The sequence below is a fragment of the Trachemys scripta genome, chromosome 5 (genome assembly GCF_013100865.1).
Source record: "Trachemys scripta elegans isolate TJP31775 chromosome 5, CAS_Tse_1.0, whole genome shotgun sequence".
In the NCBI taxonomy this organism is placed as follows: Eukaryota; Metazoa; Chordata; order Testudines; family Emydidae; genus Trachemys; species Trachemys scripta.
In genome coordinates this window covers 37,672,718-37,696,670 of record NC_048302.1, presented here as the reverse complement: position 1 = coordinate 37,696,670, position 23,953 = coordinate 37,672,718, and the positions used below count along the sequence as shown (strand labels likewise).

The window sequence follows — 23,953 nt, the reverse complement described above, 5'->3', positions numbered from 1 at the left end:
TTCACAAATCTGAGGACCAACAAAGACACCTTCCTTTATCTTAGCTTCACCCTTGGAAATTTTCCACGGAGGTACTTGAAAGCTGCTTGTGTTTTGTCAATGGCCTTGACAAAGTTCTTCATCAGACCCAGCTTGATGTGTAAGGGTGGTAACAAAATCTTCCTTGATTCAACAAGTGGTGGATGCTGAACACTTTTCCTCCCAGGCTCCTATGACTGTCGGAGTGGCCAGTCTTTCTTGATATAGTGGAAATCTCTTGCACGACTATCCCATTCGCAGAAAAAACAGCAATACTTTGTGTATCCAGTCTGCAGACCAAGCAAGGGAGCAACAACCTTCAAATCGCCACAAAGCTGCCACTGATGTTGGTCATAGTTTATGCACCTCAAAAGTTGTTTCATGTTGTAATAGGTTTCCTTCAGATGGACTGCATGACCAACTGGAATTGATGGCAAAACATTGCCATTATGCAGTAAAACAGCTTTAAGACTCGTCTTCGGTGAATCAATGAACAGTCTCCACTCATCTGGATCGTGAACGATGTTGAGGGCTGCCATCACACCATCGATGTTGTTGCAGGCTACAAGATCACCTTCCATGAAGAAGAATGGGACAAGATCCTTTTGACGGTTACGGAACATGGAAACCCTAACATCACCTGCCAGGAGATTCCACTGCTGTAGTCTGGAGCCCAACAGCTCTGCCTTACTCTTGGGTAGTTCCAAATCCCTGACAAGGTCATTCAGTTCACCTTGTGTTATGAGGTGTGGTTCAGAGGAGGAGGATGGGAGAAAATGTGGGTCCTGTGACATTGATGGTTCAGGACCAGAAGTTTCATCCTCTTCCTCGTCTGACTCAAGTGAGAATGATTCTGGTGCATCAGGAACCGGCAGTCCTTCTCCGTGGGGTACTGGGCATATAGCTGATGGAATGTTTGGATAATGCACAGTCCACTTTTTCTTCTTTGACACACCTTTCCCAACTGGAGGCACCATGCAGAAGTAACAATTGCTGGTATGATCTGTTGGCTCTCTCCAAATCATTGGCACCGCAAAAGGCATAGATTTCCTTTTCCTGTTCAACCACTGGCCAAGATTTGTTGCACAAGTGTTGCAGCATATGTGTGGGGCCCACCTCTTGTCCTGATCTCCAATTTTGCAGCCAAAATAAAGGTGATAGGCTTTCTTAACCATAGTGGTTATACTGTGCTTTTGTGATGCAAAAGTCACTTCACCACAAACATAGCAGAAGTTATTTGCACTGTTCACACAAGTACGAGGCATCTCTGCTCACTTTGGCTAAACAGAAATGTGTCCCTTTGCAAAATCAAACACTGACAAATAAGAGAGCATGATACTGTATGATTTCTAGAGCTGATATAGGGCAATTTGTTCAGCAGAGTGATGTAAGCTTCGTTATGATTGCATCATCCATGACTTCTAGGAATAACATGATGCAATTCATATCATGGATGACGCAATACCGGCTTCAGATTGCATCATTCATTGTTTTGCCTAAAAAGCAAGTACTGTCCAAACCCAGTCATAGATTTATTCATAGATCCAGTCAAAGATGTATTTTAGTCATTCTTGGTTTAAATTGAGATCCCTTCCCTTTATAACTCACTTATCCTCCACCATTCCCAAGTCAAGGGTCATATATACTGACCCAATAGCATATCTTGAAAACTAGAGCCAATCAACAATTTTAAGCATCATTTTTGTTCTCAGTGACCCAGAATTAGTAAAATTTGACTACATTTATTTCAGAAGCATTTTGGCTGTAGAGCAGTGTAATCAGACTAGTAAAAGCCCACTTATACTTCAGAGAGACCAGGTAACTTTCTCAACATTTTAAACCCGCTTTAATAGCCTCTTCTATATCTTTTTGATTGTAATTAAAACTCCAGATCCTTACTAAAATATCCTACCTGGCTAAAATTTGGTGCAGTTTCTCAGCATACAAACCTTTTATTTTATTTTTTTTAAACAGTTATTACTGTATACCAAAATAGGTGGTGTCATTTATTAAGTGCTTTTATTTACTCTAATTATCCCTGAGAATAAATCATAATGGGTCAAAAAAGGATAAAGTGGACAGGCAGATGCTTGTACCATGGAGACTTTCAGGGTGTTCTTGATACAAACATGAATGGACATTTCCTATCCCCTAGCCAATTTTCATAACATTGTAATTAATCCTTTGAAATTAAATGTCCCTAAAGCCAATGGAAGAATCTTGATGAATTAATTTCTTCATTGGGATCCAATGTGGTTGCTAGTGAAAAAACAAAACAAACAGATGTATTCACTGCAGTTGGATCGAATGCCCGTAACCCTCTCAAGTGTATTCAAAGTTACCTTAAAGATAGGATCAGACTCCAGTCCCTTGAAAGGAACATGATTACATTAACAATGTTTGGATCTTAAAGAACCAAAATGCTTCAAAACTTTAGAGGTTTTTTGAAAGCTGGAAAGTAATAAACAAACCCCAAAAGGTCAAGACTGGCGAGCACATGTTCCTAGTTAAAGGTAGTAGTACCCTGCACATAAAAGGTTCCAGGTGCATAACAGATTGGAATAAGTATTAGGGGCAGAGGATACAATCTCTCTTTAAATGTGCTATTGTCCGTTTCACAAACTTAAATCTTATTTCAGCAGTTTTAGATTTTTAAGTTTTCACTTGACTGTGTACATGAGATTCCTGTTATTCTTGTTTATAATGATACAACTATGAAGAGAGACAAGAACTCCTTGTCACAGAATACACCTTCTAACTCCTACATATGGGCTGAGAAAAAGCCAGCCAATCCAAGTCCAAGTTCAAAGAGCTGGTATGTCTACAGAGCTCTCTGCACTGTGGCTGGTCCATGGAACTCTCTCACCACCTGCACTATGACTGACAAAGACCGTTCTTCCATTGGTGCATTTACTTGACTTACATCAACATAAATTGAAGTTATATTGACAAAATGATGACTAAGACCTTCCTACAAGCCTCAAATTCCTACAAATGTCTTCCACCCACCAGTACCTTCACATAAAGTACCAAAAAAGACACATCCTAAGTTTCCACAAGTACTAGAACCTTTGGAAGATCTCTAGCAATCACTGTAGAAATACATAAATTGTGTTAGATATGTGGCCTACAAAGGGTGCTAAGTCATACATAACCAGGCTGTGCTAATGGTATACTATTTCATGGAAAGACATTCTGAAAACATTTTCCATTTTTTCAAAACAATTTAACAGTACATATAACATTTCAGCAAATTTATTACAAGTGGCAGCATATGTGAGCAAAAGACTCATGATGGCTAGATTTACACAGAACAATTTGCAGTCAACTGATGTTTTAAAATTCTTTTGAAGCAGTACGTTTAGCTGTCCCAGGCGGCTAGCCCATGTAATTGTCAAATCCTTCACTTACTGCACAAATAGAACTTTGAAGATCATACTTTACAAGTAACTTCCTGAACAGACAGACATGACAAGAACTAAGCAGCTATACTAAAACAGGCTGCAGAAATAAGATGGCATTAAGCATTTGATAACATTTGAAATGGAGAACTTTCTGTTTCGCTCTGTCTTCAAGAATGGGAAGTGCTCAAATTAGCTAAATATGTTAGATGAAAGTCTCACCTGATAGCCAATTATGGATGAGTGTAATTATCATCCCTCTCCTGTGAAAATGCTTCTATCAAGAGACTGGATGGCCATTAGTAATAGGATACCAAAGCCTTTCCTCTCAGAATACAAGTGCAAGTGTGGCCCAGGTCAGAAGTAATCAGAAGTTACCAAATGGTGGCAATTTTTATAGCCTATCTGGAAAGAATATAGCCTCACTTCTGTTTCCCATGAACGGAGGTCATCACCACAAAGCTCTAATGAGCTGCATATGTTGTCAGTCAAGGATAGACCAAATATGGATAATGTGCTACCTTGTCACATGGAGACGCAGTCTCTCTGTATCAGTGCTGACACAAAGGGCACACAACCCTAGTGTACCTCTGAAGTACAGAAAACTGCCCAGGATGACATTCAAGAATCCATATTTCCTGAGAGTCAACATCATCAGTTAACAAGGAGCAAGTTGTTTGTCAATGTGTAATGAGACTTTCATTGGCATCAATGGGAGCAGTGTGCATCCAAAGGCAGTTAAAGCCTTAAGAGCGATTTATTGCTTTCCCATCTTAAGCAGTTTTCCCAACTCTGCCATTCTGAACTAAAGCAAGACATCCCAGTTCTCCTTTAAGAGTTATTTTTAGGTTAGAGTGCAGTATCGAGGATTCAATGCTCCTTTCATATTTGATGCCAGAATACTTGTTGTTCAATTGAAGAGAAGGCGTGTGTGAGGAAGAAGAATCAGAGGAACAAAGCACTGGGTTAATATCACTTTCCTCCTCACCTTTACAGAAGCTGTTTTCAGTGGCATGGCGGTGCCATCTGTAATGCTAAGCATGTACAATATTCACTACTAAAACAACACAGGATGAGCACAATATAATCGGGAAAAATAAGAACCATTCCAAGATTGTGGCACGCCACTATTAAGCATTCTGGGCTTGTTCCAGATGCAATCCGCTACAAGCATCACTGATGTTCAAATGAGCTACTGATATTCTAGAAAATCAAGGATTCAAGGACCTCAACTGAACTAACTTCTACTTCGAGTCACTCCTCAGTTTTGCAGATGTGACACAGGTAGAAGTACAATGTCTATAATAGAGAAATTTATTAATCCATCACCAATTGTCATTTACAGTTACTAAAATCAGAGTCTGGTAAACTGTCCAAATTATAAAGGGGGGTGGTGGAAGGGGAAATATTGTGTGTGTGTGTGTGTGTGTGTGTGTGTGTGTGTGTGTGTTTAAAAAAAAAACATTAAGCAAAACAATGATGAAGATTTCATCCATTGACACAATAGGAACCTGTGTTCCTTTACAAAGGAAAGCTGAATTGTCTAAGCAGAAAACCAACTAAATAGAAACTTTAAGGGCAAGTTGAAGAATGAATAAAACCTGCATTTAAATGAAACCAAATAATTCTAGAAAATATTAGGAAAGATGTTTATCAAAAACAATACTGAAATAAATTTCATTATTCACCACTTTACAGGACATTCATTTAAAAGTTCAGTAGATAAATAGTACAAGAGTCCTAGGGCCAAATTCTAGTCTCAATGAAATCCATAGCAAAATCCCCAGGACTTCAGTGGGGCCAGGATTTGTTCATATGCATCAAGTAATGTACAAATGATTTACAGAGCTGGCTTTTCTAAAACCAAATACCACAAAGTTACAATAAAGGTGAATCTCTTTCTCTTTTAAAGTTGTATTCTGAAGCTGATTTTCTATAAGACATTCTCATTCCCACATCACTTACTATACAAAGCTTAAAACACAATTTTTCAATCACTGAGCATTGTGTTTGCAGGTGGAATTTATCCAGATATCTCTGGAAGCACTTTTCCTCTTTATGGCTTTCTCCCCTTTCCCCAAATACTACCTCCATTGGGGCTGTTTCATTATTCATACTGCATTTATTTTGTAATAAAACTTGGCTTTCCCTAGTCATGAATAAGACAGTTAACAGGCAATGGACAAGATTCTTTACTTTAAAACAATGCATGTCTACGTAAACAAAAGTTCTAGATCAAATATGGATGACTGCCACTTTTTGCTTTCCATGAAGCATTACAAGTGACAACATAAAATTGTTTCTGGTTTTTCAGTCCAAACATCAAAGATAAAAATGTTTTAAATATATCTGACAAGTCAAAAATAAAACTACTACAAAACTACTCCCAGGAATGACTGGGAATTTAAAACAAATAGAAAAAAATAGAGCTCTATTTATTCAATATTACTCCTCTGTTTAGTTATGAATATAGGGGAGGAAGAAATAAATGCTATTATAGACACACCATTTTTCCTTCCGTAAATACAATGCAAGTCTGTATTATCATCATGCAAATTCAAATTGCATCTCTGAGTCCTGACCCATCATATTGACCACGGAAAGAAACTGATACCTACGCAAAAGGAAAGGGGGGGATTTGTTCAGAGTTTATAGGGAAACGTTAAAGAAAAAAGCTGAAAGAGATTTTTTTTTTTTTTTTAAGTTGGAAAAGATCAGAACAAGTGATTCCTCTTGAAATCCTAATCACAGCTTGGGGAGCTAACCCTTCTGATGTTCCCAGTCTGCTCTGACCACCTTCCTGGTGAATGAAAGCTGCCAGCAGCTTTTTAGCTCATTGCCATTAGGTGCTGGATCCCACCTGCCAAGTAAGATGTGGGCAGGTAAAGTATCTGGAACTGCTTGCAGAAAGCACAATCAATTAAAAAAAGTCCCCGGAATGACTCATCTCAGTGGAAACAAGACTAAAAAAAGATATGGAAAAGAAGAGGCATAGGACCAGAGGGAGAACTAATGACTGAAATGTAATCAGCGTGGGGGGAAGCCTCCCCTATGGGTTCCTCCGCGGCCCCCTCTGAATCCACCCCTTTCGCCCCGGAAATTAGTTCTATTCCTCTCTCTGCCTCTCTCTCCCCGGCCAGCTGAAGTCCCGCCTCTTCCTCCTCCCCTAGGAGCTCCACCTCCTCGGTCCGACTTGGATTTTGGAGGTGGTGACTTAGGTCGAAGTCGCTCAATCTCTTCTGTACAACCAGTCAGATGGGAATTTGGAGCAGTGAAGTAGGAGGCATAGGTTTCTGCATTAAAGTTACTGTTTGTGAGGGTGGGTCCCACAGTCAGCCAGCCTAAAGAAAAAATAGAAGATAAAAAGTTAGCAAGAGCAGCAAACTGAATTTTATGCTTTAAGGACAAACTCATTTTTTCTTAACATCTTCATGTGGATGTTGGCTAAAGCTCTGAGTTGATAGCAATGTTTTCTGAAAAACAAACAGTTTTGTTAGGTCTATAAGAAGCAGCCAGCAATGAACCCTTCTAAAAAAAAAAAAAAAAAGTGCATGGGAAAGTTGCCAACTTGTGGAAATGTGAACATTTCAGTTTGAAATTTACACTGGGTTGAGTGACAAGGCAGGTGAGGTAATATCTTTTATTAGACCAAGTTCTACTAGTGAGAGAGACAAGCTTTCGAGATCCAGAGAGCTCTTCTCTTTCATCAACAGAAATTGATCCAATAAAAGATATTACCTCACCCACGTTGTTTCTCTCCTATCCTGGGACAAATACAGCTACAGCAACACTGCAAGCAACTTGGTTGAGCAGGCATCTATGTGAATGCATAGTCCTTAAATTGACTAGTTTACATAAGAATGAAAATACCACTCAGGGAAAATGAAGATACCAGAAAGATATTCAGGTTTAAGTGTGTACTGTACCTCATGACACTATACAAGTGGTCCACTATTTTACCCACTGAAGAGAATTCCTGGAAATTGAACTTCCAGTTATATATCACTTACTAATGAGAAAGACAGGGTTTAGTGGACTGAGTGCTAGCAACAAGGAACAAATTAAAATCCAGGTTCTAATACTAACTTCCTGACCTTTGCCAGGGTCAACTAAAACTTTGCACTCCCCCCAGCTCCCAACTTTAAAATAGGGAATAAAAATAATGGGTTAGGTTTACATCCACCAGTGTTGTGAGGATGTGTCAGCAGTTGTTTGCAAAGCATTCTGAAGATGAAAAATACTACTTAAGTGCTAATCATCACTGACGAGCAAAAGTGTGCTCTGCCAACTTTTGCCACTGCCTGAACAAACAAAAGAGAGGGGCCACTGTTATTCTACTGAGCTAATCATATTGTAATTAAGCGTACAATACAGTTCCAAAGAACATGAGGGCCTGTCACTAGCTTAAAATACAGAAGCAGCCCAGTAGGTGAATATAACATGAGATTAACAAAGTTATGTGAATCTCTGCAGTACAGTCAAAAGAAGCCTCAAAGGTGAAATGTTCTCTCTCTCCCTCAAAGACATGTAACAAATTAAATTAAGACCGAGAACACCATCTAGAGAACAGTGGAAGGCTGACTAGATATAACAGAAGCTGGTTAGTTATATATGTAACATGTTACTGGAGAAGCCAGACTACACTTTTGGAGTGTAATGTTTGCAGTTGTGGTATCATTCTCCTTCCCATCCCAAATGGACTAATTTTGTTTTTATAATACAAGCAAGCCTTAGCGCTCTTACAAATTGCAAGGCATAACATGTCTGCCTAGTGTAACACACTTCCCTAGTTTAGTCAAAAATTAGTTACTCCCATTTACTGCAACACATTGTTTTAATAAGAAAGCTACTTAAAGAGACCATAGCAATTGAGATCACAGCTTTGGAAGTTCCCTCGCAAATATGCATTTTCTTTTTAATAAATGTGTTACAACCCTGAACGTGTTTAATATCCAAAGCTCATACTAATGGGATACACAATCTTAGCACAGTCATTAACCAGGGGATGACTTTCAGTGAGAGTAACAGCCTGAGTCAGCTGATTTTAACTATCTTAAGAATTGCCAGATCGCAACCATTCTCTGGCAACTACAATGCTTTTTTAAAACCAAATAAAGTTAGATTGCCAAAATCCACTTTGTATTAGGCCCTATAAGGTTAAAATACCATCTACTAGTATTGCAAAACTTGGTAACAAGTGTGCATGAGAATGAATTCTACTCTAAATCAATATGTTTTTCCTAGTGAAACTGCATTTCATACAGGAAAGCGCCCATGACAGAAGAAATGTGCAACACTTTAGACTGAAAGTAACCTCAGAAGGTCTGATGCATGCACTGGTACCTTCTAGACTAGGCAAGCAGTGGGCGTTGTAGTTTTAGACTTCGAGCCAATACAGGGACGTATCAAATTGCTGGCAATGCCATTCAAGCTCACATGGCTATTCAAGGCAAAATAGTTTTCAGGAAAGAAGCCACACATAGGTCATGATTCTGACAAGGTGTAAAAGGCCATCATAGCAGTCAAAGTATTTTATCTGACATTAGCTCAGCAATAACGAGGAAGAAAATTTAGAGCTGACGAGGACGTCTGATGTATGATAAAAGAAAGGCATTTCTCTCCCTCTAAAAGCAACGGCTGCCACAGACTTTCCAGATTCAGCTGCTTTTTAACGATTGCTTGGTTGGTGATGTGGGAGGAAATCTGTTCTTAATTTACTTGAAATCTATCACCTGACCTGGGACACATCTGTCTAAAAAGCTCTTTAGGATATTCACACGGATTAGAATTTATAACCAGCAGTGAGTGTTATTTTCTGCCTTGCAGATGATAAAGACATTCACTTTCCAAAGCTGCTATGGAGTTTGCTCTATTTCTTTTTTGAAATGAAGTCTAACAATAGAGGAATGACATATCAAAATGGCTTTAAAAGGTTTTGGTTTTCCAACTGAGAGCCTGAACAGTTTAAGCACAGACATTATACTAAACAGCTAGTAGAAAAAAAGCTTGTAAACCTGAAGTTATGGCATTTTGTTCATTTTTAAAAGTAGACAAATATCTGTACGTTTATAAAAGACAACTTACTAGTAGGCAGTGCTAAGCTGGAGTCTTGGTCTGTCACTGTACCCCTCACTGGTAGACACATGAGCAGCAGCAGAAGTTATAACCCTAGCAACAGAATAACCTCCATACACAACTCCAGCAAGGGAGGGGAAGGTACATCCCTTTGTTTGTGTGTATACTGTTCCATCTATAGATGCACACCCTAATCTGCTTGCAAGTGCCTCTCCTATTCTGATCAGTAAGGGCGGGGGGTGGGGGAGGGGGGGTGCAATAGCCCACAACTAAAGCCTTGGCTACACTCAGGACTTCAAAGCGCGAGTGTAGTCGCGCCACCAGCACTGCGAGAGAGCTCTCGCAGCGCTGTATATACTTCACCTCTCCGAGGGGAATAGCTTGCAGCGCTGCGAGCGAACGTGCAGCGCTGCAGGCACTGATTACGCTGGCGCTTTACAGTGCTGTACTCGCTGCACTCCGGGGGGGAGGCGTTTTCACACCCCTGTGCGCAGCAAGTTGCAGCGCTGTACAGCGCCAGTGTAGCCACGGCGTAATACTAGGGCACAATTCCTACACTTCTTCACTGCTGGCAGAGTTCCCCAAACATGGCAAGTGGTGGAATTATCCCCCCATCCCCACTCCACAGCAACTAGAGTGGAAGTCTTGTTTGCAAGGTGGAAGTCCTCTGTCCAATGGATCCCTATGTCCTCCTGCTGAATGAGCTCCATGTTGGAATCCCCACCAAGAAATTTACTGTTGGCCACATGGCTTCTTTCAGTCAGATAAGGATTACTGAAATCCCTTTTACTGGACTCTAACGTTAACATGGTGTCTGTGACTAGTACAGACCTTGGCAATATAAATGTACATTAGACTAAATTCTATTTTGCGTCAATGTTTTCTCTCTGAACTCATGAAATTCCATTTTATATGGAAGTTATGAAGGGAAGGGACAATTGGATTAAGTGAACTTTCACCTATTTCATAAAATAAACAGAACATCTACCTGGTCGGATTGTACTATCTCTTCCAAAAAGATGAAGGCGTCTTCTTCCAAGGCAGAAGTGTTCAATGATGTGAAAAATCTCTACAGGTTTTTCTATGTTGCCAATCTCAGGCTCTTCTGTGATAATTAAGTCAATATCAACATTAGCATGGATGAAGTCACCATCTGTACTGCGGCGGACTGTTCCTTTAATACCCATAAGGCAGTGTTCCTAGACAGAACAAAAAAAATTATGCAGGGTGTGTCATCCTGAAAAATTCTAAAGCCCATTACAAACTACATATGTACAATGCAATCATTTCTGGATTTTGAGAACTGACTAGTGCACACCACAATAAAGTGTAAAAAATGTTCTAGCAAAAGCCACATGGCAAACTCTTATCTTTATGATAATTATATAGGACTGACCCAATATGAACTGTTTTTAAGGTCTTATCCAAAAGAATGGAACAAACAGCAAAGGTGCCAAAAACCCTTCTAAAACAATGAGAAAAGAGATCCTAATTTAAAGAGTTTCTGATTGTGGTCCATTTTCTGAAAGTCACACAGTGCTGCAAATCAAATTATTCACAGTCTGAAATAGGAATTTATTATGGATTCTAAAACTGTTTCAGATTACTACTAAAAGGGCAGAATCATGAAGAGGTCTAAGGTGGAAAAGAGTCCTTAACAGATTATTTCCTGAATCATTACAGTGCAAGCTGGTGCTACAAACAGTACGCAGTCAGATAGCTCAATATTTTTTCTCCTTCATTTTATTATGCACTGGCACAAACATTAAATTAAATCATGATGTTAAGGTAACTTGTGAAAAAAAGTTTCAAAAAGTTTGCTCCTTTATGGCCATGAAAGAATCAATCAATAGAAATAAGAGTAACAGCTGGTCCTTTACAAATTTCTTTTCATAGTATGCCTTTTACAAAGCTGGTCTCCATCCACCAATTCCTTCCTGATAGCCACCAAAGTATACTAAAAAATAAAGCCAGTGTAAAGTGATCAGTGCAGTTTGAATCAAAGAACAGTATAATGCTTGAATTAAATGAAACAAGCACTATGTTTCTTTTCCTTCTATAACATAATAGGAAGTGACCAACAGAGGATCTACTAATGGGGAACCTCCTTACTGGACATGAGAGGAAATGAGGGCTGTGCATATTAATGTCAGAGTTCCATTTTTGTGAGTACTACATTCCAATGAGCAATTTTCCTCAGATCATAAAACACTGATTTACTAAGCATCACCAGATGGTTCTCAAAAATTGCAGACAGTGTATAATCATTTCCAGATTTTTGGCAGAATGGCTAGGGGTTAGAGAGCGACTGTGAAAAAGTAAAGAAAAAAGTGATCTATCCAACATACTGATCTTACAGACAGCATGCAAGTTTTAGGTTTCACCATTTCTCAGACAAATATTCAAGAAGAATAGGATGGAGCATAGAAAATCCCTAGGCAAATCACCCATCAGGCCAAGACTGATAAACCTGGTGGTTACCAGCATATCAGTGAAAAACAATCTTTCTAACATAGGGAATATGGTTTATAAATGCCTCAGGTTACATTACATTTAAGTGATACAACCTCCATCAAGAGACTAACTTCTTGTCTTAAGTTTTGACACTTGATACTGTATAGAAATATTATCAGTAAATATTCCCTTCTTCACATTTGACAGAGAATATGAACTTGGCCATCTGACAGATCAGAATAAAAATGGCTCCAATTTCCAACATATTCTTGTTATATAACCAAGTCTGACACCAACTTCATACCAAATTCACATATACACAACATTACACAGGCGAATTCTCAGTTACCAGAATCAACAACCTAACTCCTTTGACAAAACTACATGAACCTTATCTCCAATGTAAATAAAACCATTATTTTTATTCATGAAAAAGCTGTAAAATATCTGGCCTTTAACCACCATACACAATAAATAATATAAACCCACACCTACCCATATTTACGTTATACAAGCATATAAAGGACTGGTCCAAATCCCATTTAAGTCAAAGAAATAGAAGTTGGATCACAGCTAAAATAGTAACAATCATTGAAATTCTGCTTAATGGTCTAAGTATATCAATTTGGCGATCAGGTTAGTGAAATTTTAAATTGTTATAAGCCAGGAATTGAGACACAGCTCCCTATAATCACTAAAACAAATCTGTTCCGATTACTATGTTAAATGAAATATCCTAAAACAGTCCCTAATGACTGTGGCCTATTTATGATTACCACTACAACTCTCACATAATATGTTGTTAAGCTTTCTAACCTACAACCTACTCTTACTACACTACTCATTCAAATATGCATCAAGTAAATATTTAATTTGAACCGAAGTTTGTCGTGCATGCATATGCAGTGAAAAGCCTCTTCCTTTTAGGACACTGGGAGATAGTTGTTATACAGCTGTAGTCCTTAAGGTCATGTTCTTTAAAAAAGTAGAAGAGCATGCCTGTGTATGTTTTTCGAAAACATTTTTACTATCAAAGTTAGATTAGTAATGTGCCTTTACAGTGCCCATGTCAATTTATAATTGAAAGCTTTAAATGTTAAAATAAACATTTTAAAATAAATAAATACTCAAGTTCTATAATCAAACTAAGTAATATAATCAAAAGCTGCTCTTCCAAAAAACCTGTTGCCATTCTGAGTTTGAAGGAAGTTTGTTTCTAAGCAACTGGTGTGTTCCAGAATTAAATAAATCAGTTTCTATACAGAACTAATCTAAATCCCAGCCCAATTTCTATCTGTCATTTGAGCAAGTAATGAGGGAAAACATTTGTGAAGCCAGCATTTGCTCATGCAACATGTATCATTTACATTTCAATAGAGGTTTTTAAAATCTGACAACCAACTCTACCAACAGGTAGGCACAATGAAAACAATTCCTCTTTCCTGTCTATCTGCATTTCAATGAGACTTGAATGAATAAGAACATTCAGAAGATCATAAAAGAACTTCATAAAGCAACATTAAATGTGAATGATTGTATATTTAATCAAATTGAGTAAAAAATCTAGAATCGGTGAAAAATTAATTACCCATTCTGTGAAAACAAATTTATGCAAGAAAGCAAAAGAAATCTAAAATCCTAGCACCTATTTTTCTGAAACCACAAAGGCCACCAATTGCAATGGAGCATCTGGTGTTTGTTTAGATCAGTGAGTCTCAAATTTTTTTTTTTTTTTTTTTTTTTTTTTTTTAAACTGGTGACCCCTTTCACACAGAAAGCCTCGAGTGCGACCCCCCCCAATAAATTAAACTCACTTTTTAATAAATTTAACACCAATATAAATGCTGGAGGCAAGCAGGGTTTGGGGTGGAGGTTAACAGCTCGCGACTCCCCATGTAATAACCTCATGACCCACGCAGGGGACCCGACCCCAGTTTGAGAACCCCTAAACTCAGTTTAGATCAACTGAGGAGGGAAGAGAAAAATTCAGCCAGAGCTGTACCTTTGTTCTTTGGAAAACAGCTTTAGGGTCCAGAGTCTTGGTCTTTCCAGGATTGTTTTTATTGGTTTTAATCCAACAAATATCTTCACATCGTCTGTAACCCCACTTGCGTAGACACTAAAATATTTCAAACAAGAATAGTCACAAAGATAAAAGATGCTTGCACGATATCAGATACTGGAACAATGTATTTAAGAATTAAGATTGACTTTGTAAGATGTAATAGGTTTGTCTTCTGTACTTGTTTGAAGGAGGGGTCAATCATCAATATATGAAACACTTATCTTCACACTTTTATTTTAGCCATGTTCTGAAATCAAGTTTCCAAGCATAGTTTGCATTCACACTATCTGGCTGTGTCTACATCACCCTTCTCTGGAAGTCTCACATCATCTCATTCTGTGTGGTGCAGCTCCTCTGGAGCACTAGTGTAGCTGGATACTGGTGTTTTTACCTCTGTGACAACGACTTTGCTCAGAGCAGGTCTAAACGACACAGTGGTGAAAATACGTGCAGCTTTTGCTTTAGTCCCATCTACAGCAATGCTCCCATTGTTGCTACCACTAGTACAGCTGCATTGGTAGTTCAACAGTGGGAGACTGCACAAAAACAAATGTGAACAAGGACACAATGTTTACAAGTGCTATAATAGCTCTCTTTAAAAACTGTTCCAAACCTGCTTTCGAGGGAGGAGTTGGTGGAGTCTAATACCCAGTGTCTGCTAGCACAGACTGAGAAAAACCCTCTACTCTGAAACTGTGCTATTTATCACATTTGAAAACTACTCAACTAACATGATTTTGCTTCAATGTGACCAGAAGCAAGTATGCAGCAAAAGTTATTCAGTGAGCCTGTATCAAAAGATACAAAATAAAATGTACTGTATAGAAAGAAATGAATGTCCACATACCGCCCTTCAATTGAATACAGAACATCTCAATGGCCTTAACCTCTCCCCCCGTTCAGTACAATTAACTGAAACAAACATAGCTACTCTGTTCAGCTAAATAAGCTACACTGTAAGAGAGATGAAAGCTTTTAAAGCTCACACACACAAAAATTACTGCATAACAATAAAACAGTCATGCTCTAACTTTATACAGCTCACTAAAAACATCATTAAGAGACTATACTCAACCGATTTTAAAAAATAAGAAGTCTAACATGTAAGAGTTTATCGTAGTAGTGATATAACGACACTGGTGCCATCCTGAAAACGTTCACTGAAAAGCACACATTCTGCTGGGATTTGTTTGGATTTCTGTACAGACAGTGATATAATCACCTAGAATAAGGCATCCTACTCCCACAGCAGTCACATACAAACTAGAGATAAAACAGTAATGTAGCTCTTTGGAGACCACAGATTTATTCATCCTCAGATATTTACAGCTACCCATAAGGAAAATAAATGTCTGAAGGATTAATGCTGGATTAATTTCCCCTCTGTATCGCTCACAGTAACAAAAAGCCCTTCATTTAAAGCTTAGGAGTCTATGCACAGAAGAGAGACCATCACAGCTTTCTTGAGTAAATGTTTATTTTGTCTAAGCCTAGATTTAGTTTAAAAGATGTTCTTACCACTCTGCCAAGATCCAGACCCTCCCCTGAGCCACACCACAGAAAGACAAAAGACCTTGAGGCTGCAATCTCTTCAATTTCCAGTTTCATAATCTACAAAAACAGAATGGAACAATGTTAAAGGCTTTCTGAATCAAGATTTTGTTTAATATATGTGGTATGGTCACAGATTATATCAGGAACAACATATGTATGTTTAACATTGCCACGGCAACCTTAAGAATACATATTTCTGGTGTTTATCTAGACCCTCATTCTCTTCACTGGTGACCCTTCAAATACATTTGCTGGAGAATGGATTTTAAATTATTTTAGTACCCAATCAGTGCCATCCATTTCCACATGTTCTGTTACTCTTCACACTGACCTGGGCCTTATATGGCAATCAGAACATTTTAGAACAGTGATCCTCAGTTTAAACCCAGAAATACTCTGCTTCACTTATCTAAAACTGGTCACAAGACCTAGCCAATGAATAGTCATTTATATGAGAGGCATTCCTTTCATTTCCAGGTTTAAATAGAAAAAAGTCTCAAGATTGAAACAAAAGTAACATTTAGAGTGAACCAACTTCAGATGTAAAGACTATCAGCTGCATGCAGGTTGAAGGGATTCATCTGTAACTTGCTAATACATCAAACCAAGTCTCATTTACTGCAATGGCAAAAAATAATAATGCAACAGGAACTACTGCAAGATAAAACAGTGAAACTTATAACAAGTTGCTCTCCTTGTACACTTTGTTTTTTCCTCTAGATTATTTGATGTGTTATGTTTCTCAACTGCTTCAACTTTTTTCTTACTGAATCCTAATATGGAAATCTATCATCATGGGTATGGAACGACTGTTTCAAACCCATTCATGACAGATGGATGCAAGTTTGCGTTACCAGTTGCTTCTGTTATTTTTGCCTTTCACGTGTGCCCACTGAACATCTCCACGTGCAGACTGGTCTGTGGCTCTATGTCTGAACAGAAGCCATAGCTGTGCTCTTAAGTCATGACAAAGAACTGAGATGGCCACGGGTGTGTAAAATTAAATGACAAGGCACTGGGGTAACAGAACTAAGCCCCAAGACCCCACTGGTTTTCCTCGGGAGGTTAACATATGGGATAACTGAGGGGAAATGACGTAGTTCAGAACTAATTGAGATTAGAACAAGGTGATTTTCTTCTTCAATATGTTGGTGATTTGATTTTCTTCGTCATTAACTTTGAGTGGAGGGCATTTTAAAAGTGTATTTTATGTCTAATTTTCCTAGTGCTAACATAGGCAGAGTGCATACATTTAAATAAAATAAATACTACAGTAAACATGACCTGCAAAAGGTAAAAACTGGATTTATATAATTTTTTGCGTCTTTCCAGATATAAAGTCTGGAAAGTTTTATCAAGGAGTTTCCTTCTTTGTTTTTTACATTAGAAATTCTGTTCTTGTCTATCTTGGAAAAGCCTCTGGTGACTTGACATTTAGTAAAAATGGCATAAGAGAAGCAACAATTAAGGGGAATAATTTTTAATCAGACTTTTCAAAATTATGGCGGGCTTTGGTTGCTTTCTGTTAATACCTATTTAACTCCAATGCACAATGAACACTTGGGAGAAAGGATGTCTGTTAAAGATTCAATTATTGCACCTCTTCAAGTAAGGAGCAAGTGATCCTAATACACATCTGAGACCTCCCTAAGAAGTCCTCTGGCAAAACCAGGAAAGACAAGACTGGCTATTCCTAAGATTTCTAAGGTTAAAAACAAGCAGCAAAAATGAAGGGGTTTTTTTGGGTGTGGGGACTGTTTTAAAAACCCTTTCAGGCCTTCTTTATACATCATGATGGGCAAAAAAGGACATAAGCCTAGTTATCAAGAAACACTTTGAGAGTCACCTTTAACAATTTAAGTGTGTACACACACACACACACACATATATATATATATACACACCCCACCTTAGTTTTTACAACACCTCACTTTTCTCAAACAAATCCTATGTAAAAATGCTTTACACCCAAATCTACACTTCAATCTATTTTATAAGGCATTCACAAAAACTTTTTGCATAGTAAGAAAGAAAGCTTACATCATCCCAAGTCCAGCACTTTTCATTGGCTGTGATGCCAGTCTCTCTATAGTATTCTTCCAGGGGAGGTTCCAGAAGAATCACATCAAATTTGGACTTTAGTTCTCTAGTGTCAAAGGCCTCCAAGTCTGCTTGTAAATACCTATTTAAAGAGATAATAAATTATGACAAATTGCTTAGAGAAGGTAGAACTACAGTTCCCAAATTCCCACTTGAAGAGCGCTTGCTGGGGATCAGTGGAAAGAGGTCTTTCCTCTTGGTTTCCAGGGGCTACAATTCATTAAATACATGTAAAAATACATTAAAGTTACCTTGAACATAAGCAAGTGCTGTAGTGACTACACGGATTTTGTGGAATAATGAACAGGAGAGTAGAAGGTTCCCAAATGTGGTCTACACCATTACACTATAAAAATCCAATACAACTAAACTAATGACACTTTCAAAGAGGAGTCCTTTTAAGACACAACAATAAGGATTGAGGGCTAGCAAGTAGGAAAGAGGGCTAGACAACTGTCCATACATTATCTGGTACAGCATCAAGGTACAAATCATTTACATGGAATGTTTTTGAAAAATATTTCCATTTAGGAAAGAAAAAACAGTTGCTGTTCAGCTATGATTGATTGGGGGGGGGGGGTAACAGTATATATAAAGTGACAACTGGCAATGCTAAAATATATAGTTTCTATCTGCACTATATGAATTCTATATATATGGAGACCAATTACATTCTACATATTGGGAATGCAGTTTTAAAACACTATTAGAAATTTTGCTTTTAGCAAGCTATTTCTGGGACTCAAATGTCAGATTTAATACTTGTCCTGATTTAATACTTGTCCCATTTCCTGCTCACAAACAGCCTATCCTTCTCACCAGTTGCTAATTACTGTTCTATCTCTGTGAAAAATTAAATCTACAATATTATGAGAGTCTTGCTAGGTTTGATTTATGGAATAATATCCCTCCTGGCCATACCTACGAAGTTTTGGTTGATCTATTTAGGGAATGCCCCAGTTGGATTTTACCCATTTTTGTATTAGTGAGACAAAGAGTGATGGCAAGCAAAATGCTACCATAATCTTAGAACACCATGATTATTTTATTCTTTATTAGCCAACAATTAACATTAACACGTGTATCATCTTCATTAGGTTTCAAGGTTAACACACACTGAGGTAAAAGACGGTAGTTCACATTACTCGGCTCTTATTTTGGAACCAACTGATTTCAATCAAGCTAATTCGATAAATAAGGAGTACAGAAAATTATTCTTTCTAGATACAGAATAAGCCAGTACAATACTGTATTGGTCCACATTCATGAGGTTCAAGCATATGGGTAGAAAAATAGCATATTTTAAAATACAACTGAAATTCTGCAGGAACTGGGAGAAAACAAAGAAGTTCTAACATGCTATCTCACACAAGATACTTATTGTGAGAACAACATTTTCACAATATTTTGGCCACGGAATATTGAATAAAATGTCAAATTTTCTTTAAAAAGGTTTTCTTGTGGTTTGAAACTACATTGTTCTAGGTCAAGCTTTTTCATACATATTTCTCCTTTTTGGCTGCCAGATGTATGTTTACATCCCAATGAGGCTGAAAGCACAGTCTACAAAAGAAAAAAATTTCAGGCTTCATAAACCATCATGCTCTGATAAGAAAATCTAATTTATATACAGACATCAATTAAACACTAAATTAAATTATCCAAAATAAAATGGTTGCATTCTATTTAGGATTCAGATTTAATTTAGATTCACAAACCAGAAATAGAAAGTGTAAATCTTAAACAGGTGCTGAAAGATAAAAAGATTTGTGGAGCAGACAGCTAACATTAAGAGAGTCTGGAGAGCAGAAACCAGTTTCTAACAAAAACACTTACATGGGGGGAGTGTTAGATTTAGATATTAGTTCGTCCTTTAGTCTGATGAGCTCTCTAAGTTTGGGATATTCTTCAAACCTGTCTGCTAAGCCTGGGGAAAATAAGAAAATTTGTTAATTTTCAATCTGTTCTGTGAGAATGAAACCTGTACAGACAGACAGCAGACAAACCCAACAAGTATTCTGAAGTAGAGTCAGATATTTTAGTAACTCCCCATATTTACAAAGAACACAACCACCACCCTCTTCAACACAATCAACAACCCGTTCAGGTTACCCCAGTACTTTATAAAAGCCTGCTATCCTCATTCAGTCACCTATCCCCAAACTTACTCAATATTCCAATGCACTGAACTTCTCTACAATAATAAAGTATAGAAATATTAGAAAAGATTATGAATAACATCTTGTCCAAAAGTCTCCAAATTTTTCTAGAAGCCCATGATTCACTTTTGCTCAAATTAATTTGGGCAAAAGAAATACGTAGGAGAGAGTTGTTTTATGTTTTTTTCTGTAATTTTAGTTTAAGTTTATTAAGTATACTAAAGCAGGGTGGACACAAACATTTTGTGGTAACAAATATATATTACTGTCTCCAGAACAACTGTTTGACCTTTAAAGACTACTTTTAATAGGAAACTGACTGTGGCTGGTCCCTTAGGCAGTCACTTAATCCAGGTTTAATTGTAACACTACCAGACTTGCATACACAAAAGTTTCATAGAAGTTTTCATTTCTTAATTACTTAATTTTAAAAACCTGTATCAGAAAGGCATAATTTTGGCTCTGGTATGTGTAAAACAGATACTCGGTTATGCTCTTAGCATTTAAACACTGGCTGTGAGCATTGCTCCCTATGATCCCCCTCCAACCAAAAAAAAAAAAAAAAAAAGAAGTTAAATGGAAATATTTTTGTAAATCCTAGTAGTACCCTAAATATGAGAAAACAAAAAGATCCTGACGTAGTTCCCTCCCCCAAAGGAATATTAGCTCAACTTTATGAGTGACCTGCAAAGCTTTTCTTTTTTTAATTTGTCTACTTTGTCAGCTTATGAGATTTGGAAACCATAAAGATTTATTTTATTACTTTATTTTTTATCAAAATTCTTGTCCTGATTATTTTAATTAAGAATAGTGGCTCTGGCCTCTGCCTCCAATTTCATGGAAAAATTGGTATCAGAGGTTCTTAAGCTCCACCACAGCTGACATTACAGCTATTTGTATCCAATGAAATGCAAATAGTATCTTTATTTCCTCTCTCACACATACTTTATTTACACATTGCATTAAAACAGTTATGTTTTTAGTTACAGCTGATATTTTGTTGCCTTCCAGCACAATGCGTGTGGGAGGTGGAAAAGCCAAAAACTCAGACAGTAGGAACTCAAACCAGCGGAGGGCAAAGGGGTATTTCCAAAAGATGATTTTCAAGGATGAATAAGAGACTATTTAAAAATTTAAAAGTGATGGATACTAAAATAAAAATAAAAAAGCAGGTTCTATCACATCAGAAGATAAAGTTGATCTTGCAATAGAAGGAATCAATGGAAATGAACCGGTACTGCTGAGGCACCCTGTAACTTTCAACAGAGATATATCAAGAAGTTACTGTCAGGGTTGCATCTAAAAATACAGTGTGGGTCTACATATATGTTTAATATTCAGTTAGTAACTATGATCAGCTAACAGTGCATCATACCTATCAGCTGCCTCGTATGGCACACAACTGTCTTCTTGTAACTGGCTTAACATATTTGTTTCAGAAACAACAGGACACCACAATCATGTCCGTGTAATCAGTTTAGCCAGTCCGCCTTCCTCCCAGCTCCGCAGGCAGAGTGTATTGCCTCTCATGCTGTTGCGTGCATATCCTCTGGGCACTCAATTCCCAGCTAGCACTCTGAATACCTGCCTAGAGTTGATTAGAAGGATTGTCCAATGGTTAGGGCAGTAGCCAAGGAACTGAGAGAACCAGGTTCAAAATATAATCCTTTTTCAAAATAAATCTGTTTAAAGTGAAATCTGAATTTAATACAAATGATCAAATTATAGTCTCTTAAAACATTAAAATAAAAAACAAATATGATGAATCCATGAGCCTCTATCAAAAGCTTTGAGTCAAAGGCCGCTTTTATATATAAAGAACCACAGGGAAAACATCTAACCTTTGTCAAGCTTTATAACTATGACCCAATAGGTCATGTATTGTATTAAGTAAGGGCTTTATCCTGTGGGGGAAACAGGGGCTATACTACTGACTGCAAGAGACTGGCAAAGTTATCACAGGCATTCAGACCCAGCCACTGACTCCTGGAGACACTATCATGTATCCACTGAATCTATCTGTGTTGTCTCATTGTCCTATTTTATAGCTTCTCCCGACCCGAGCGCTAACTGGTTCAGTTCTTAAATTATGAATATTTATGACTCCACCCATCATAGAAACTTACTCTCCGGTTCATGAAAAAACATTGATCTGCCCATTAACTACCAGACCTTGCTTCTGGATGGTTCTGGGCACTTCCAGTAAATAGCCTTGTTCTGTCTCCTTGCATGTGTACACGGACAAAGATACAAATAAATAGAATTCCATTAATTTCTCAACTAACTCCTTCACTGTTGCTAAACAAATAAAATACTGCAATGCAAAAGGCATGATGGTTACAGGAGCTGAAGTTCTGGGTTGTTGTTAGTTCTTTTATTTCTCTGGGGATGGGGGGAGAAGAGGAGAGGGTAGTTAAGTACCACGGGAGAAGGAGAAGGAGAAGAGTGTGCAACCAGAAAAGAGCAACACAGGGGTCAAAGCAGAACACTATGGGGAAAAAAAGGGACAATATTCCTTCAGAGAGTGCAGTCTCATGTTGATTTCAGCGCCTGGAAACTGTAGGAAAAAGAACTGCCATGGCTGCAGGTCATATTTGAGAATATTTTCAAGAAATTCCCTGTACCTCCGGGTAAAAAAAGCAACACGTGCCAAATGCAAACAGTGGAACAAAGAGATGCAATGCGTGATTGTCAGAATGAAATGTTATGAAAAATCGTCCTCAGAAGGCAATGCCTTTGAAGATGATGATGTGGACATGTCTGAACAATCTGGATCAACTGGTTAGTAAACTTATTTTTGCACCATTCTTATGGAGATCCTACCATGTCTCACAATATGAATAAATAATTTAGACTGTCATAAATTGATGTTTAGAGTAGAATTCTTATTTATGAATTTCAAAATGTTTGCGTTCAACATATAACTGGCATGCTAGTTTATTGTGGAAGTATTTATCAATTAATGTTACTGTTGGACTTCTCAAACAATTTTTTTTAATCGATCAGTATAATCAAACATCCTAGATGAAGATTTCCTGTTTTAAATTAAAATTTTATAAGGCACTTTTAAAATTTATAAGGAATTTTAAAATTTAAAAAAATGTTTTTTTAAAGCTGTTTGGTAAATTCCTAGAGATAAGGGTTTAAATAGATTTAGATAATCCTTATAATTTATTAATTATTTTCCCTATAAAACTATTTAAATAAATCAGATCATTTAAACGCTAATACAAACAGCTGCAGTAGGAAGGATCTTCCATTTACAATTTCTTTTAAAGCAATGCACTGAGTAATACTCTGAGTGAGAGACTTTATTTTACCATTTTGTTTCAGGGTCCAGCTTAGACATAGGGCTTATGAATGTCCATCATCTCCAATACCATTAACTGCAGAGCCATCCGGCTGGTACCACCAGCAATGCTGCAACTGAACATACGTCAGGCAGTACCATACCTTTATCAAAAAAGACTTTCTTCATCATCCAGTAAAATCATGGATGGGTTCATAATCAGGACTGGCAGATTCCAGCAAGTCTCCATAGATGAAAAGATTGCTTGGTTAATTTATGCATCGAATTTTCCCTTTCATCTTGTTCAGAACAAACATTTAATTGACATGGTTCAATCATCACAATCAGGCTACACTCTACTCCACAAAGTAGATATTGCTGTAAGGTTTCTGCATACGGTGTATGAGAAGGAAACTGAACAGTGTTGAGGAAAAACATTGACAGGAAATTCATTAATCTGAGTCTTGATGGGTGAACCAACGTACAAAATGATCCAGTAGTATGTGTGTGTGAGACAACAGATGATGGGGTTGTCTATCTTACAAAAACAACTAATACATCAGGAAATACCCATACAGCAGAATACATAAAAGTAGCAGCAGTAAAAGCTACAACACACTATGAACAAAAATGCAAGCGTCAAGTACATAGGCTTTATCACAATGCTGCAAATGTAGCAAGTCAAGAAGAAATCGAGAAGATAATGAAGGGAACCTGAAACTTGTACTATATGGGCTTAGTGCTCATTTGGTGCATCTTTTAGCCAAAGACTTAAGTACAATTCTAGGAATAAAGGAAAGTGTTGCTGAAATTGCAAATTCTTCCCTAACAACCACTT

The 23,953-nt window shown here is 37.6% G+C and overlaps 1 protein-coding gene across 3 annotated transcripts in view; it reads right to left on the bottom strand.

Moving 5' to 3' along the window:
* Nucleotides 1-4,717: 4,717 nt before the first annotated feature.
* Nucleotides 4,718-23,953, bottom strand: part of METTL14 (methyltransferase like 14) — a 38,295-nt gene continuing 19,059 nt past the window's right edge. For all 3 annotated transcript variants that reach the window (XM_034772961.1, XM_034772962.1, XM_034772963.1), the window contains exons 6-11: nt 19,504-19,594; nt 17,608-17,749; nt 15,532-15,624; nt 13,951-14,067; nt 10,483-10,693; nt 4,718-6,760 (exon numbers count right to left, since the gene is read on the bottom strand). In XM_034772961.1, the coding sequence (XP_034628852.1) occupies nt 6,447-6,760; nt 10,483-10,693; nt 13,951-14,067; nt 15,532-15,624; nt 17,608-17,749; nt 19,504-19,594 (968 nt within the window). In that variant the 3' untranslated portion in view covers nt 4,718-6,446. The remainder of the gene's footprint in view (nt 6,761-10,482; nt 10,694-13,950; nt 14,068-15,531; nt 15,625-17,607; nt 17,750-19,503; nt 19,595-23,953) is intronic.